Source organism: Mus caroli, chromosome 9 (assembly GCF_900094665.2).
Source record: "Mus caroli chromosome 9, CAROLI_EIJ_v1.1, whole genome shotgun sequence".
NCBI lineage: Eukaryota > Metazoa > Chordata > Mammalia > Rodentia > Muridae > Mus > Mus caroli.
Window position 1 is genome coordinate 103,369,216 of NC_034578.1, and position 14,171 is coordinate 103,383,386.

The 14,171-nt window shown below is 44.1% G+C and overlaps 1 protein-coding gene across 3 annotated transcripts in view; it reads left to right on the top strand.

Annotated features, from left to right (window-relative positions):
* Window positions 1–14,171, top strand: part of Ip6k1 (inositol hexakisphosphate kinase 1) — a 48,671-nt gene that overhangs the window by 29,488 nt on the left and 5,012 nt on the right. For all 3 annotated transcript variants that reach the window (XM_021171266.1, XM_029481390.1, XM_021171267.2), the window contains 2 exons: window positions 3,257–3,467; window positions 11,149–11,330. In XM_021171266.1, coding sequence (XP_021026925.1) covers window positions 3,257–3,467; window positions 11,149–11,330 — 393 coding nt within the window. The remainder of the gene's footprint in view (window positions 1–3,256; window positions 3,468–11,148; window positions 11,331–14,171) is intronic.

Here is a 14,171-nt window from a genome sequence, read left to right on the forward strand (position 1 = left end):
TCCTGGAACTCACTTTGTAGACCAGGCTGGCCTGGAACTCAGAAATCCACCTGCCTCTGCCTCCCAAGTGCTGGGATTAAAGGCGTGCGCCACCAATGCCCGGCTCCTTTGTTTTTAAGAATGCTAGGAAATATTTTATTATCTATATTCCCAGATCCTATTTATATTTTTATTTGTTAAAAAAAAAAGAGGCAATTTTTAGACTGCCCACTTCCAGGTTTTATGATGTTTTGTTTATTTTCGCCTCAGCTTTTACTTGCACTTGGAGTTGTGTCCACAGCTCTCCTCAGTCCTCATCCTTCAGGCAGTGCTTGGTCACCCTGTATTAAATGCTCTGCTCTGGAGACATTATCATTTCCAATTACAGAACCCCACGTGATTTCTTCAGAGTACTTCTTAAAATCTGTAATTGTTTTGTGCATGTCTCTTTACTTGGCAAAGCACAGCTAATGATAGACATGGAAGGACGTGTTTTCCTCGTCATGAGGATCTGGGGTTGCCTTCATATACAGTGGTGAAGCAGTGCCTCCCTTAATATCAAGGACTGAGCCACGGTTGTCTCGGAGGCCTTTTCTTCCGAGTCAGCATTTAACTGGGAGTCCCAGCCTGTGCAGATAGATATATTGTGAGTTGGAAAGAAAAAAGTAAAATTATTTTTCTAATGAATAATAGAACTCTTCAGCTGAACTATTATTTGAACAAAGGATTCAGAAAATTGTCCCAGGGAGTTTTTTGAATATGTATTCTGGACATAGAAAGGATAAATCAAGATGGGAGGCTAATAGAAACTATGGCTCTTTCTGGAAGAGTGTGATAGTTCTGGGGACAGTCAAAATGGACTGTAAGGGAGCTCCCAGAAAAGAAGGCTGTGGACTGGAGAGCGCTCAGGCTTAAACAAGTTCAGAAGACCATGGTGAGGGCTTGCTGAGAGACAGCCATGCACATGGACAGGTTGTGCATGTGAACCCCTCTGGGGCGTGAGTGTGAAGGATTTTCCTTCTGACAGGGCCCAGAGACAGATGCACTCCTAGCCTAGGGAAGGAGACAAGCGCAGAGGACAGAGTGCCTCAGCCCTCACTGTAGACGGTGGAGCTCTGTGTTCACCAAGATGTGTCATTGTGCAAGTTCCAGGGTACTTTATTATTGTGGTTTTGTTTTTTAAAAACTTCTTGATTAGATTTCTGAGTATTGTTTCTGTTTCTTGATGTGGAAGAAACTAATCTGGTTGACAAATACAACAGGAGCTGGAGCCACAGCTCAGCAGTTAAGAGTACTTTTTTTGGGGGGGAGGAGAGATAGGGTTTCTCTGTGTAGCCCTGGCTGTCCTGGAACTCACTCTGTAGACCAGGCCGGTCTCAAACTCAGAAATCCGTCTGCCTCTGCCTCCTAAGTGCTGGGATTAAAGACATGTGCCACCACTGCCTACCTTTAAGAGTACTTCCTATTCTTGCAAAAGACCCAAGTTTGTTTCCAGCACTCACATGGAGGCTCACAGCCCCCTGCAGCTCTAGTTCCAGAGGATCTCATGCCCTTTTCTAGCTTTGTGTGATAAACTTGCATACATGTGAGCAAACACTTACACATAGTAAACTAGAAACCAGGCATGGTGGTGCACAACTTTAATCCCAACACTCAGAGGCAGAGGCAGGTGGATCTCTATGTGTTCAAGACCAGCCTGATCTAGAGTGAGTTCTAAGACAGCCAGAGCTACACAGAAAAACTGTGTGTGTCTATGGTGGGGTCAGTAAAAATGGAAGCCAGGCATGGTTAGTGCTTTTAAATCCTAACATTTTCCAGGCAGAAACAGGTGGATCTCTGATCTGTAATTTGAAACAGTCCAGGGTTACATAGAGAGACTATAAAAAAGTACCAGGTTGCCGGGCGTGGTGTTGCGCGCCTTTAATCCCAGCACTTGGGAGGCAGAGGCAGGTGGATTTCTGAGTTCCAGGCCAGCCTGGTCTACAAAGTGAGTTCCAGGACAGCCAGGGATATACAGAGAAACCCTGTCTCAAAAAAAAAAAAAAAAAGTACCAGGTTAAAAAATGAAAAACAGACAATAGGCATGGTCACAAACCAGTAACTCTGTCACTAGGAAGTGGAGGTGGAAAGGTCAGTTTAAGGTCATCTACTTCATAGTGAGTTTGAGGCTAGCCTGGGCTATCTAAGACCCTGTCTTATAAAAATTAAAAAAAAAATGGAGCGAACAAATTATTCAATGGGATATAGTGGGGAAATTCAGGAAGGCATTTCACCTTAGAGACTCCAGAATAAAAGTCTGTGTGGGAAACTAAGAGAATACTGTGCTCATGGGGGGTGGGGGGGGGAGATACACACACACACGTGTGTGTATATATACACATATACACACACACATATATGTATATATATATCTATAAAGATTTATTTATTTTATGTATATGTGTACACTGTTGCTGTCTTCAAACACACCAGAAGAGGACATTGGGTCCCATTACAGATGGTGAGCCACCATGAGGTTGCTGGGAATTAAACTCTGGAAGAGCAGTCAGTGATCTTAACCACCGAGCCCTCTCTCCAGCCCCTGGGAAGAAAATACTTTATATATGAGCACTGTCTTGGAGATAGTTTGTTTCTTTAGGTGACACTGTTGGGCAAAAGGAGAACAGATCTAAGGATCACTGCCAAGCAGTGGGGTTATCTTAAAGCAATTGAGTAGATAGAGGGTTAATTTTTTAAGTATCCATCTTTTGAAAAGGATTTTATTTTTGTTTTATGTGTGTGAATGTTGTATGTCTGTGTACCACATGCATCCTTGGTAGCCCATAGAGCCAGAACAGGACGTTAGATCCTTGGAGTCGTAGTAAGAGACGTTTGTGAGCCACCATTTGGGTTCTGGAAGTTGAACCTAGGTGCTCTGCAAGACAGCAAGTGCATTTGAGTGCTGAGCCAGCTCCCTACCCTCTAAGAGTGCTACATTTTGTCTGGTTTCAATGTCATCTAGAAACATTTGTGAGTGGTAAGTAGTGAGTACTGAAAGCAGAAGGGTGAAGGAAAATGTAGAAAATAATTACAGATTTACCCTCCTTCAGAGGTAAGCAGTAGGTTGAGAGTGAATACGGTTGTCCATCTTTGGAAAATGGGTGTCTGCTCACCATCCTTCTTAATGGAGCCACAGTTGGATCAGGACAGGTGATGTCCATGTTTTGTGAGAAAGCAGGAGCAGACGTGGATTCCACCAGTCTTGGTATTTGTTAATCAGCTGCTTTTTCTCCGACAGGCGTGGTTTCTGTCTGTTTTGAGGGAGACAGTGATGGTTACATCAACTTGGTAGCCTATCCTTATGTGGAGAGTGAAACTGTAGAGCAAGATGACACACCAGAGCGGGAGCAACCTCGGCGCAAACACTCCCGCCGGAGCCTGCATCGGTCTGGCAGTGGTAGTGACCACAAGGAGGAGAAAGCCAGCCTGTCCTTTGAGACCTCTGAGAGGTAAGAGGGTATTGGACAGAGCTCAGTGGCACGTGCTGAATCCTAAAGATACCAACATTCAGGACGGTGTTGGAGTCCTTGTTAGGGTCCAAGAATCACTGAAGGAATTAGGGGAATTCTAGGGAGGGGTAGGTGACCTTTATCCTGGTTGGTTGGCTCTGTTTCTAAGGGTTTCTGTACCACCATCCAGGTGGCATCCTTTATTGTTGTGTCCTTCTCTTCTTGGAGACCTTGGTGGGGGTGGGGGTGGGGGCACTGCTAGGATTTTAGAGTCTCTGTCTGTCATAGTATGTTAAATGTCATATTCAGCAGCTCTCTGACTGGTTTGAGGGCTAGCACCCACCTAGCATGTCTGAGTTAAACAACCTTTGCCTGTTCTTAGTCATCCGTTTCAAATTGTTCCTTGCAAACATAAAACAAGAAACTAAATAAAGCTCTAACCTTATAGTTAATTGCATCAGTACTTAACATGACTTTAATATATTTCTGAATATGTTAAAGGATATGATCGTCTATAAAGTTACTGATTATCAACTTTATTTATTTATTTATTTAGTTAGTTTGCTTTTTCGAGACAGGGTTTCTCTGTATAGCCCTGGCTGTACTGGAACTCACTTTGTAGACCAGGCTGTCCTCGAACTCAGAAATCCGCCTGCCTCTGCCTCCCAAGTGCTGGAATTAAAGGCGTGCGCCACCATGCCCGGTGGTTCTTAACCTTTTTAATGCTGTAAACCTCTCAAACTGTCTATAAATTAACAGATTTCTTAATTTTTATTCCTAGTATTATTACCATAATTTACAGTGTTAATATATTTTGACATAATAAAAAGACAAAGCTGAAACAGATAAAAAGACCTCAAGAATGTATATCTAATTGACATTACACTGCATTAATCAATAGTTGTATTTTTTAAATGAAAACCTTCTGTTATCATATTTATTATTTTTATCATCAGATCTATAGCTATTATAATTGGGATTGCCTGAACTCTTTTTATTATAATTATTTTTCTCCATGGTTTATGACTTGATTTCTGTTGTATAATGAAATGTCCTCCATCATTGTACCCATCATGCACCAACAAAGACAATGCCAGTAAAAGATCTCTCAAATTGTCCCAGTGCTTTGTGACACTTTAAACAGTTCTCTGTCTATAAGATCATCAGCTTTATGCCATAAAGTTTGGCTGCCAACAGATTTTCTATATATGAACCTGTGGGGGTACAGCTTCAGTACCTCATTAAAGAAACATTTTAAAATCTTATCTTTTATAAGTCTAATTTTTTAGGACAAAAATTGCATAAAACATCCCAATTTAAAAGTCTCTTTAGAGACCTTGGTTGACTCATAACATGTGTCATCCTATGCCCAGGATGACTTTAACCCTGAGTTGTTTTAAACCGACTTTCTGTTACTGATACTGTAGATTATTAACTATATATCATAAATTATAAATCAATATTTTGTAACTAAGACATGTAGATTATACTAAACTTACATATTTAAGACTGGTCAGAAATAAACATGCAGTGGCCACATACATTTATACATTTAAAACAGACAATTTTTTTTTTAAGCTGTAATTTTAAGAACGGAATACCTTGCTACTTGTTGAATCCAGTTCTCACGGGCATAGATGTTTTGTAGCTGTCAGGTTACTTACCAGGGAGGCTGAGAAGCTGCTGACCCCTTTCAGAGCAGCCTGCACATAGCCCCTGGCTTACTGCCATTTTGATCCAGGCAGGAGGCAGGGCTCTGGGGACAGCACCAACTTGTCAGTCCCGATTTAGTCACTTTTTTCTAAAAATTCTTGAAATGAGTTAAAACTAAGTCAGGGGTAAACAACCATTTCTGCAGACCCAGGCGTCCCAGGAGTCAGAGTTAATGATGGAGGAGAGGCCGAGTTTTACAGATAGTGATGCGCATCAGTCCCCAAGGGTGGTGGACCTGCTGGCCACTCGTTCCTGCCAAAGATGGTTAGTTTCTCAACCATACAGTTACACTTAGATTTTTTTTGTCAGGCATTTGAAGTCCTTCAAGTGTAATTGGACTTGAACCTAGTCAATGGAGTGGAGCTGGCTGGCCGGCCCATGGTGTCTCTCAAAGTAAAAGGGGAGAGAGAACAAATAAATCACAAACATACAAAGCACACAATACGTCTGTAGGTGTTGGAAAAAGAAACCAAATGAAGCTGAAGGTGGCCTCTCCTGGTATCATGCCCCACCTATCAGGATAACTGTGGTTGGTGGAGTTCTCCAAGGCTCCCACTGCTACTGAGAGGTCGCTGGAGTTGGCCTCAAAAAAATCACCCTACACTGAACAGAGCAAAAGACAACTCCAAGCAAGACAGGACAAAAGACAAAACACAAAGACACAGGACACACAGAGGCACCTCAGCTCACCAATTGGTGGAGAACCAATTGCTTCCCTAAATAAACAAAAACAAAAACCTGCTCAACTAAGGGGGGGGGGAGCAGCAGCAATCCTGGATGAGCGCCCAAATGTTACGGTCCAAGAACCACTGAAGGAAGAACCCAGACTCAAGTAATATGCAAAGAAAGAGGGTTATTCTGCAGAAATTACCAGCGTGCAGGGTCAACCATTCATCAAGACAGCAACTTGGAAGTGAGCTCAAGTGAGTGCCGGAGATACAGGCATTTACAGCCATGCCTAGTTTTGTAGTGCTGAGGAGTGAACTCAGGGCTTCATACATATTCATGTGTCAACCAACAGGCTCAATTTAAAGCTGATTAGGGAAATTCCAGGGAGTAGTAGGTGAGTGATCTTTATCCTTACTGGTTCCCTCTATCTCTAGGGGTACAGGTGACTCTGGGGTTGGTTAGGGCTCTAGGAGCTTTCTAGAACCATTGCTGGGGGGCTGGGGACTTTCTAGAACTGTTGCTGATGAACTATTCTTGGCTCAGGCCAGATGATGGGGCAGTTCGACTGGCTGCCTGCGTGCTGTGGCTCTTGCCTGAACTGGTTTGTTCAGTTCTGGGAATCAGAAACTTATACCTAGTTCCTTGAACTGGCATTTTTTAGCCTGTCATGGAGTCAGCCTAGCTCAGTCCTCTCATCCTGACACATGATTAACATGGTTCCCAACAGTGGGGTGGAAGTAGTGTGGGGGTGGCTGGTGTTCATGGGTTACTCACACTGATACGGCCTCCCTGATGTATTTTACCACCTCAGTGATGTTGCTTTCTGGGTGTGGCTAAACCCAGTTAAGAGAAACTGAAACTCTGTCAGCTCTTTAGAAGCAGGGATGCCCTGGGTTCATGGCAACAGGTTATTTAACTTCCTCTTAAGTCTCAAACCTATAGGATGTCTGAGCATGAGAGTGGTGATAGACCATACAGACTAGGTTACCCAGTGGCTTTTGTTCAAACTCTGAGAATCTGATGATGATAGCTTTTCCATGCTTCCTGTATTTATACTGGGCATTGGTTTTTCTCAGAATTATGTCTCTTGATATTATATGTGTATTATTTGTGACATTAGTTAGCTTCTACCAAATTAAATATAATCTAGAGGCTAGAGAATAAAGTGTTGGCAGTCAAAGCATGATGATACATGCTTGTAATCCTAACACTCTGGAAGCTGAGGCAGGAGGATCATTGGGTGTGTGAACACAGCATGTGCTGCATAACAAGTTGCAGAATAGCTTGGACTCATAGTGAGACCATAGTGGGGTTGGGGGAGGAATGGAGTTAAGAATGCTTTCTACACTTCCAGAAGACCCAAGTTGAGTTCCCAGCACCCCACATCTGGCAGCTCACAAAAGCTCCAGGGCACTCAGTGTTGTCTTCTGGTCTCTGCAGCCACCTCCACATCCATGGTGCACACAGGCATGAGAACACACGCCTTTAATCCCAGTTCTTGGGAGGCAGAAACAGGAAGATTTTCATGATTTCAAGGCCAGCCTGGTTTACATGCAGAGTTCCAGGACAACCAGGACTACACAGAAGAAACCCTATCTTGAAAACCTGAGGTGGTGGTGGTGGTGGTGGGGAGAGCACAAATGAATCTGTTAGCATGTTGTCTGTACGGTTTTGTTGTGTACTCTGGTGGCTGGCATAGAATTCATATGTAGACCAGGCTAATTGAGAGCATACAGTAATCTCCCATCTCTGCCACTCAGATGCTGGGATCACAGCATGCTGCCCTCCATGCCCAGCCTTGTGTTACTTTCTATGGCTGAACACCCTATCATATGGACATACCATCTTTTGTTTTATTCATTCATCAGGGTATGGTAAACATAAAAGGGAGGCCATACCTGTGGGAGTACAGTAGCCTATGAACACCAGGCACTTCAACCCCTTGTTGAAAAGTCACTGGACACAGAGACAGATGTTTACAAGGATGTGGAGAAATGGGAACCTTCTACTTTGCTTGTGGAAAGGGCTGCAAAGTAGTAGAATCTTGAATTTCTAATCTTCTTGGTCCCACCTCCTGAGTGCTGAGTTACAGGCATTTACAGCCATGCCTAGTTTTGTAGTGCTGAGGAGTGAACTCAGGGCTTCATACATATTCATGTATCAACCAAGCTTCCGCCCTGCCATCAGATCACTTCATTCAAACCTGTGCCCTTGGGAGCTTGGAGTTGTTCAGGACTTAGAGCAGTCCACTCCTTTTACTTGGGCTTTAGGAGGTCCTGTTCATGTTAGTTAGGAAAACCTTGTGTGGTTGTGAATGTGTTTCCCCCATTGGGCTAAGTGTGCAACTGTGTCGGAGAGGACTGCACGTGCACACTTAGTTATGATGTGTGTCTGCTGTGGAGTATTCTGAGGGCTCCTGCCTGCAGAAGCATGTCCTCCACCTCATCTCCATCTTCCACAAAGGGCTTCCTCTTGACCAACAACTGTGGGGCCTCACTCTGGCATATGGGTGACAGAACATTCCAGTCAGTAGCTAGCAATTGATTCTCTTTTAAGAATTTTTACAGTAGGAGTTGTTTTGTTCTCCAAAGCGACAGCATTTACTTAATCATTGACGAAAAAGCCAGTGAATATCGATTTAACATCAGGGTCTGCTCTGAAGGTGCCATGTCTGTTCACAATGACCATATTCCTATTTGACCTGTGAGCAGAGATTCTGAGTTATACCAAAGATGGAGATTATTCACCAGGGCCAGGACTATGACTCCACAAGACTAGTAATGCCAAGTACTACAGGGCCCCCATCCAGACCTGAAACTTGTTTGAGTTTGCTGGGCAAGTGTTTCCTAAAGTGCACCTGTGTCTGCTTTTCAGAAGTGGGGAAGGGATGACCAGTTTGGCTGGATTCCTGTAGTTTAGTTTAGGAGAAGCAAGGTCTTTGCCCAGGTCTTTTAAAAAACATCACCTAGGTGTTCCAAACGCTTAGTGCTTAGAGGAGGGGTACCATCTTCAGTACATGCTAGACCTGCTGGGTGGTGGGTATCACTCCACAGCTGGATTTCTGGAAAGGCCTGGCTTCTGGAAAGGAAGGGTAACATTTGAAATGTCAGCAGTGCTCTGCCTCTGCTCTGTGCACAGACTTGCTCTACAGTCTCTAGGATGTGTGCTTCACTAGCAGGGAAGTTTCGTGGACTTGGGAGTGTGAGAAGTTGTATTGCCAGGCTCATCTGGACCTCACTATGTAGCCTTGAGCCTCTGATCCTCTTGCCTCTTATCTCCTGTCAGGATTACAGGCATGTACCACTGTGCCTGGTGGGAATGAGCCCAGGACCCCAAGCATGGTAGGCAAGCAGTCTATTGACCAGCTACAGTCTTAGCCCCTTGTGTGCAGTTCTTTTGCATATATGTGAAGTTGCAGTTGGGTAATCCTCTTTTAACTGGGAATTTTTTTTTTCAGGCCCCCTTCCTCCGTGTGTGTGTGTGTGTGTGTGTATGTGTGTGTGTTGGGGGGGTATAAATGCATATGGAGGTCAGTAGTTGACATTACTTTTCTACCTTATTCACTGAGGCAGTTTCAGTCAAATGCACTGCTCACATATGGCCAGGCTCCATATACTCAGCATGCTCCGGGCCTTTCCTGTGTATCATTCAGGGTTCTCTAGAGGAACAGAACTGATAGAATGAATGTCTATAATAAAGGTGATTTATTAGATATTAGAGTGGCTCACCAGATGTGGTTCAGCAGTTCAGTAGTTCAGTAGTTGGAGAATCCAGTACTTTTCAGTTCAGGAGATTGGATATTTGAGCTGGTTTCAGTACATGCCAGAATCCTGAGGAAGTAGGCTCTGATGCTAGTGAAGGAGTGAGCTTGTCGTCGGCTAGAGTCAGGCCAAGCAGGCAAAGACCAGAAGCTTCTTTCGTCAGTGTCTTTTACACCAACTCCCAGCAGGCAGGTGGCTCTCCCCACTCAAACCCAGTGCTTGGGTTTTAGTTAATTCCTGGTGCATTCAAGTTGCAAGAGTAGCCATCACATCCTGTCTTTGCGTCCTGAAGGTTGGAATTACAGCCTAGTCACCACACTCACATGGTGTTGTGACATGGGCTCTGGGACACCAGACTCCCGTTCTCATCCTTGTGTGGTGAGTGCTTACTGCTGGTTTGTTTTTAAATAGGAGTTCTCTGTGCTGCTCATGCCGATTTGGTCTCAAACGTGCTATGGTTAAGTGGTCTGCCTCATTAGCCTTCTGAGCATCTGGGGCTACCCTGTAAGGACACCAGAGGACATTTACAGGCCTATGTCAGCTATGTTCACAGCAGCAGTGTGCAAGGAAGGTCACTAGCCTTTGATACCTTACATAGCACTTGGTCTAGTTGTGGGTTTTGTTTTTTTTAAGATTTGTTCACATTTTTGTATTTTTAATTATATGTATATATGTATGTCTTTGTGAGCGTATATATGCTTGAGTTGAGATGCCCACGAAGGACACAGGGCATTTTATCTTCCTGGGCATAGTACAAGCAGTCATGTTGGTGCTGGGAACCAAACTCCAGTCTTCTTCAAAAACTGTAGCTATGCAGGGCGTGGTGGCGCACGCCTTTAGTCCAAGCACTCAGGAGGCAGAGGCAGGCGGATTTCTGAGTTCCAGGCCAGCCTGGTCTACAAAGTGAGTTCCAGGACAGCCAGGGATACAGAGAAACCCTGTCTGGAAAAACTTTAAATAACTAACTAAATAAAAAACTATAGCTACTTGTAACCACTAAGCCATCGTTTCAGTACCTAGTTTTCTTTACTTTTTCACTTTTTTTTTTTGTTAGTGGTGGTGTTTTGTTTTTTGTTTGCTTTTTAAAAACTATTTAAATTAAGTACTATTTATTATTGGATATTTGTTGGGGACAGGGTGTGTGTGTGTGTGTGTATGTGTGTGTGTGTGTGTGTGTGTGTGTATAATCTCCCCTTATATGTATATAGAGGTCAGAGAACAGGTTTGTGGAGTTAAGTCTTTCCTTCTACTGTATGGATCCTGGGGCTCTAACTCAGGTTGTCAGGTTTGTACACCAAGTGCCTTACCCTGTCACCGGAACCCAGAGTGTTTTCCTTTTACATCAACAAATGGGAAGTGTTATCAGACGCTGTAATTGGACAGGGTTGTTTTTCAGGAACTTGTCAGAGGCCCTTTACAGTGCCACCTGTGAGCAGGTTCTGGGTGACAGACAGGGCTTGTTCTAATTCTTCTCTACCCTGTGTCCCTAAAGGTGACTTCTCTGATCTCTTAGTGGTATGTGTGTTCTTCCTTCTTAGCTCCCAGGAGGCAAAGAGTCCAAAGGTGGAACTGCAAAGCCACTCAGATGTCCCTTTCCAGATGCTAGACAGCAATAGCGGTCTGAGCTCCGAGAAGATCAGCTACAACCCCTGGAGCCTGCGCTGCCACAAGCAGCAGCTGAGCCGCATGCGCTCCGAGTCCAAGGACCGAAAACTCTACAGTATCCTTGTCCACTGAATGGCAAGACTGTTTGGTTGCTATTGTAGTTTTGGTCTGAGGACTGCATCTGGGACCCACTCAGGCACAAGCCTTTCCTCTGCCACTGAACTCTTCCCCTTAGGCTCGAGACATAATAGTAGGTTTTATTATGAGATTTTTCTACATATACGTAATGTATTTAAATCACACTCAGATGCTTCCTCTCTGGTGTCTTGTCCACTAAATTTCCTCTTCCTGGCTAGCCTACTCTGGTTCTCTGTGTGTCCCAGGCAGCCTCACAGGGGCATGGGTTCCACTGGGGGGAAAAATTGCTCTCCTATCTACCATTGACTAAGTATGAATCCTCGGGGAATGATGGGCCCAGGAGCCCAAGACATGATGTTTGTTGATAGAACTGGCCTTGCACAGGTAACAGTGCTATTGCAAGTTCAGGGTTACTGCTCCCACATCATGGATTGTGTCCTTTCTCTGACCTCATTGTTACTGATTTTTTTTTTTTTTAAAGATTTATTTATTTATTATATGTAAGTACACTGTAGCTGTCCTCAGACACTCCAGAAGAGGGCGCCAGATCTCGTTACGGATGATTGTGAGCCACCATGTGGTTGCTGGGATTTGAACTCTGGACCTTTGGAAGAGCAGTCGGGTGCTCTTACCCACTGAGCCATCTCACCAGCCCTGTTACTGATTTTTAAAGATGTATTTATTTAGCTTATGTATGAGTACAGTGTCACTGTCTTCAGACACCAGAAGAGGGCATCAGATCCCATTACAGATGGTTGTGAGCCACCATGTGGTTGGTGGGAATTGAACTCAGGACCTCTGGAAGAGCAATCAATCAATGCTCTTAACTGCTGAGCCATCTCTCCAGCCCTCATTGTTGTTGTTATTGTTTTTAAATGGCTTTTGTTTTGATTTGTTTTGTTTTTTCAAGACAGGGTCTCTCTGTGTAATCCTGGCTGTCCTGGAACTTACTCTGTAGACCAGGCTGGCCTTGAACTCAGCCACTTGTCTCTGCCTCCCTGTTTATTGCTGGGATCAAAGGTGTGCACCACTGTTGCCTGACCTTAAAATGAGGTTCTATTCTTTGATAGTTTCATGTGTGTGTGCTCACACCACATTCTGTCCCCTTATCCCTCTCCTACTAGAACCTGTGCCCCTGTTTCATTTAAAACCAAAGAAAACCAAAAGAAACCTATTGAATTAAGGAGAGTGCTGGCATATTTGTGGATTTGGGCCATATACTAAATTAGGGTAACTTAGTGGCAGCCATATCCCTGTGAAAAATGACTCCCCTGCCCTAGCAGCCTTTACCAGTAGCCTTTCAGCTTTATGAGGATTAAGGCCTTGTGCCTCGGTCCCATTCTTGCTGGAATGCTGATGGGCCATGCCTGCCATAGCATGTGCCCCTCCCTCACCCAGGCTGCATTGTAGACATGCTCAGTTTTGTCCAGGTCTTGTGCAAGTCATATCAGTTACCACAGCTGCTGTGTGTCTGACTGTAGTGAGAACACTGTGGTCAGAGACAGCTTTGTGCATATTCCTTCCTGTCCTCCATAATGTCCCCTAGCCTAGAAGGAGTGATACAGCTGCCCCACTTGTGGCTGGACATTGGACGCTTATTCATTCTCTCCAAGATAGATTTTAAGTCTAGTACTTCCTGAAAATTTCTGTTGAGAATATTAGAATTTGATTTCCTCACTTTTTTGTAATAATGCTGCAAAGATGTCTTTCTTATTTCTTAGGTCTGGGCGAGTTACTAGACTAAGGCCTTGGCTTACTAATGGTGGCAGAGATGTGACCAGATGTTCTTTGGGCTATTGTGTGCATAGAAAGCAATACTAACACTAGATGTGGTGGTGTTCCCACTGGAGACGGGAGCCAGTAGTTCAGTGTCATCCTTGTTTTCTCCAGGCTGTTGAAGACTATCCTAGGACCATGAGACTGTCAAAATACAGACTGTGGAGGCTATGTGAGCTTGAAGATCTGCAGAGCTCAAAAAAAGCCAGGCTGTGCCTGTAACTACAGCACTGAGAGGGTAGAGACAAAAAGACAGGTTCCTGAAGCTCACTGTCTCAAAAAATAAAGATAGGGTCCAATGGAGGAGAGTCATCTGCCCTTCACATATGTGTATCCACACACCCACTACAACAAGTATATACGCCACACATACACCATAACATGCATACTCCAAAATTAAAAAATATAGATCAGTGGGTATCTTGTATACATATTATGGAAAATTATATAGACCATCGGTGGCTATACAAGGAATTCTCTGTGTGTCTCTCTCTCTCTCTCGTTTCTCTCTCTCTCTCTCTTGTCTCTCTCTCTCACCCTGGTTATCCTGGAACTCACTATGTAGACCTTGCTGGCTTCAAACTCACAAAAGTCTGCCTGCCTTTGTCCCCCAAGTGCTGGAATCAAAGGTGTGCACTGCCATGCCCAGCCGACCTTTTATTTTTTAAATATAATTTTATGTGTATGAATGTTTTGCCTGTAGGTGTGTATGTGTACCATATGCATGCCAGGGCCTGTGGAATCCAGAAGAGGATCTCCTGGAACTGGAATTAGAGATGTTTGTGAGCCACCATTATGGGTGCTAGCAGTTGAATCCAGGAATTGAATCCAAAAGCAACAAGTGTTCTAAACTGCTCAGCTACTTCTCCAGCCCCTAGGAATAAGATTTTTATGACAGGTGAATCTTGAAATCATTTTACTAGGCCTGAAATAAAAGGATTAATGCTGGAAATGTCCAGTAAAGTGAGCTGCCTCCAGTAGACAGATTTCTAGACACAGTGTAGAGGTCTTCTGAAGCGCGCCCTCAGTGGGCGAAGCTTCA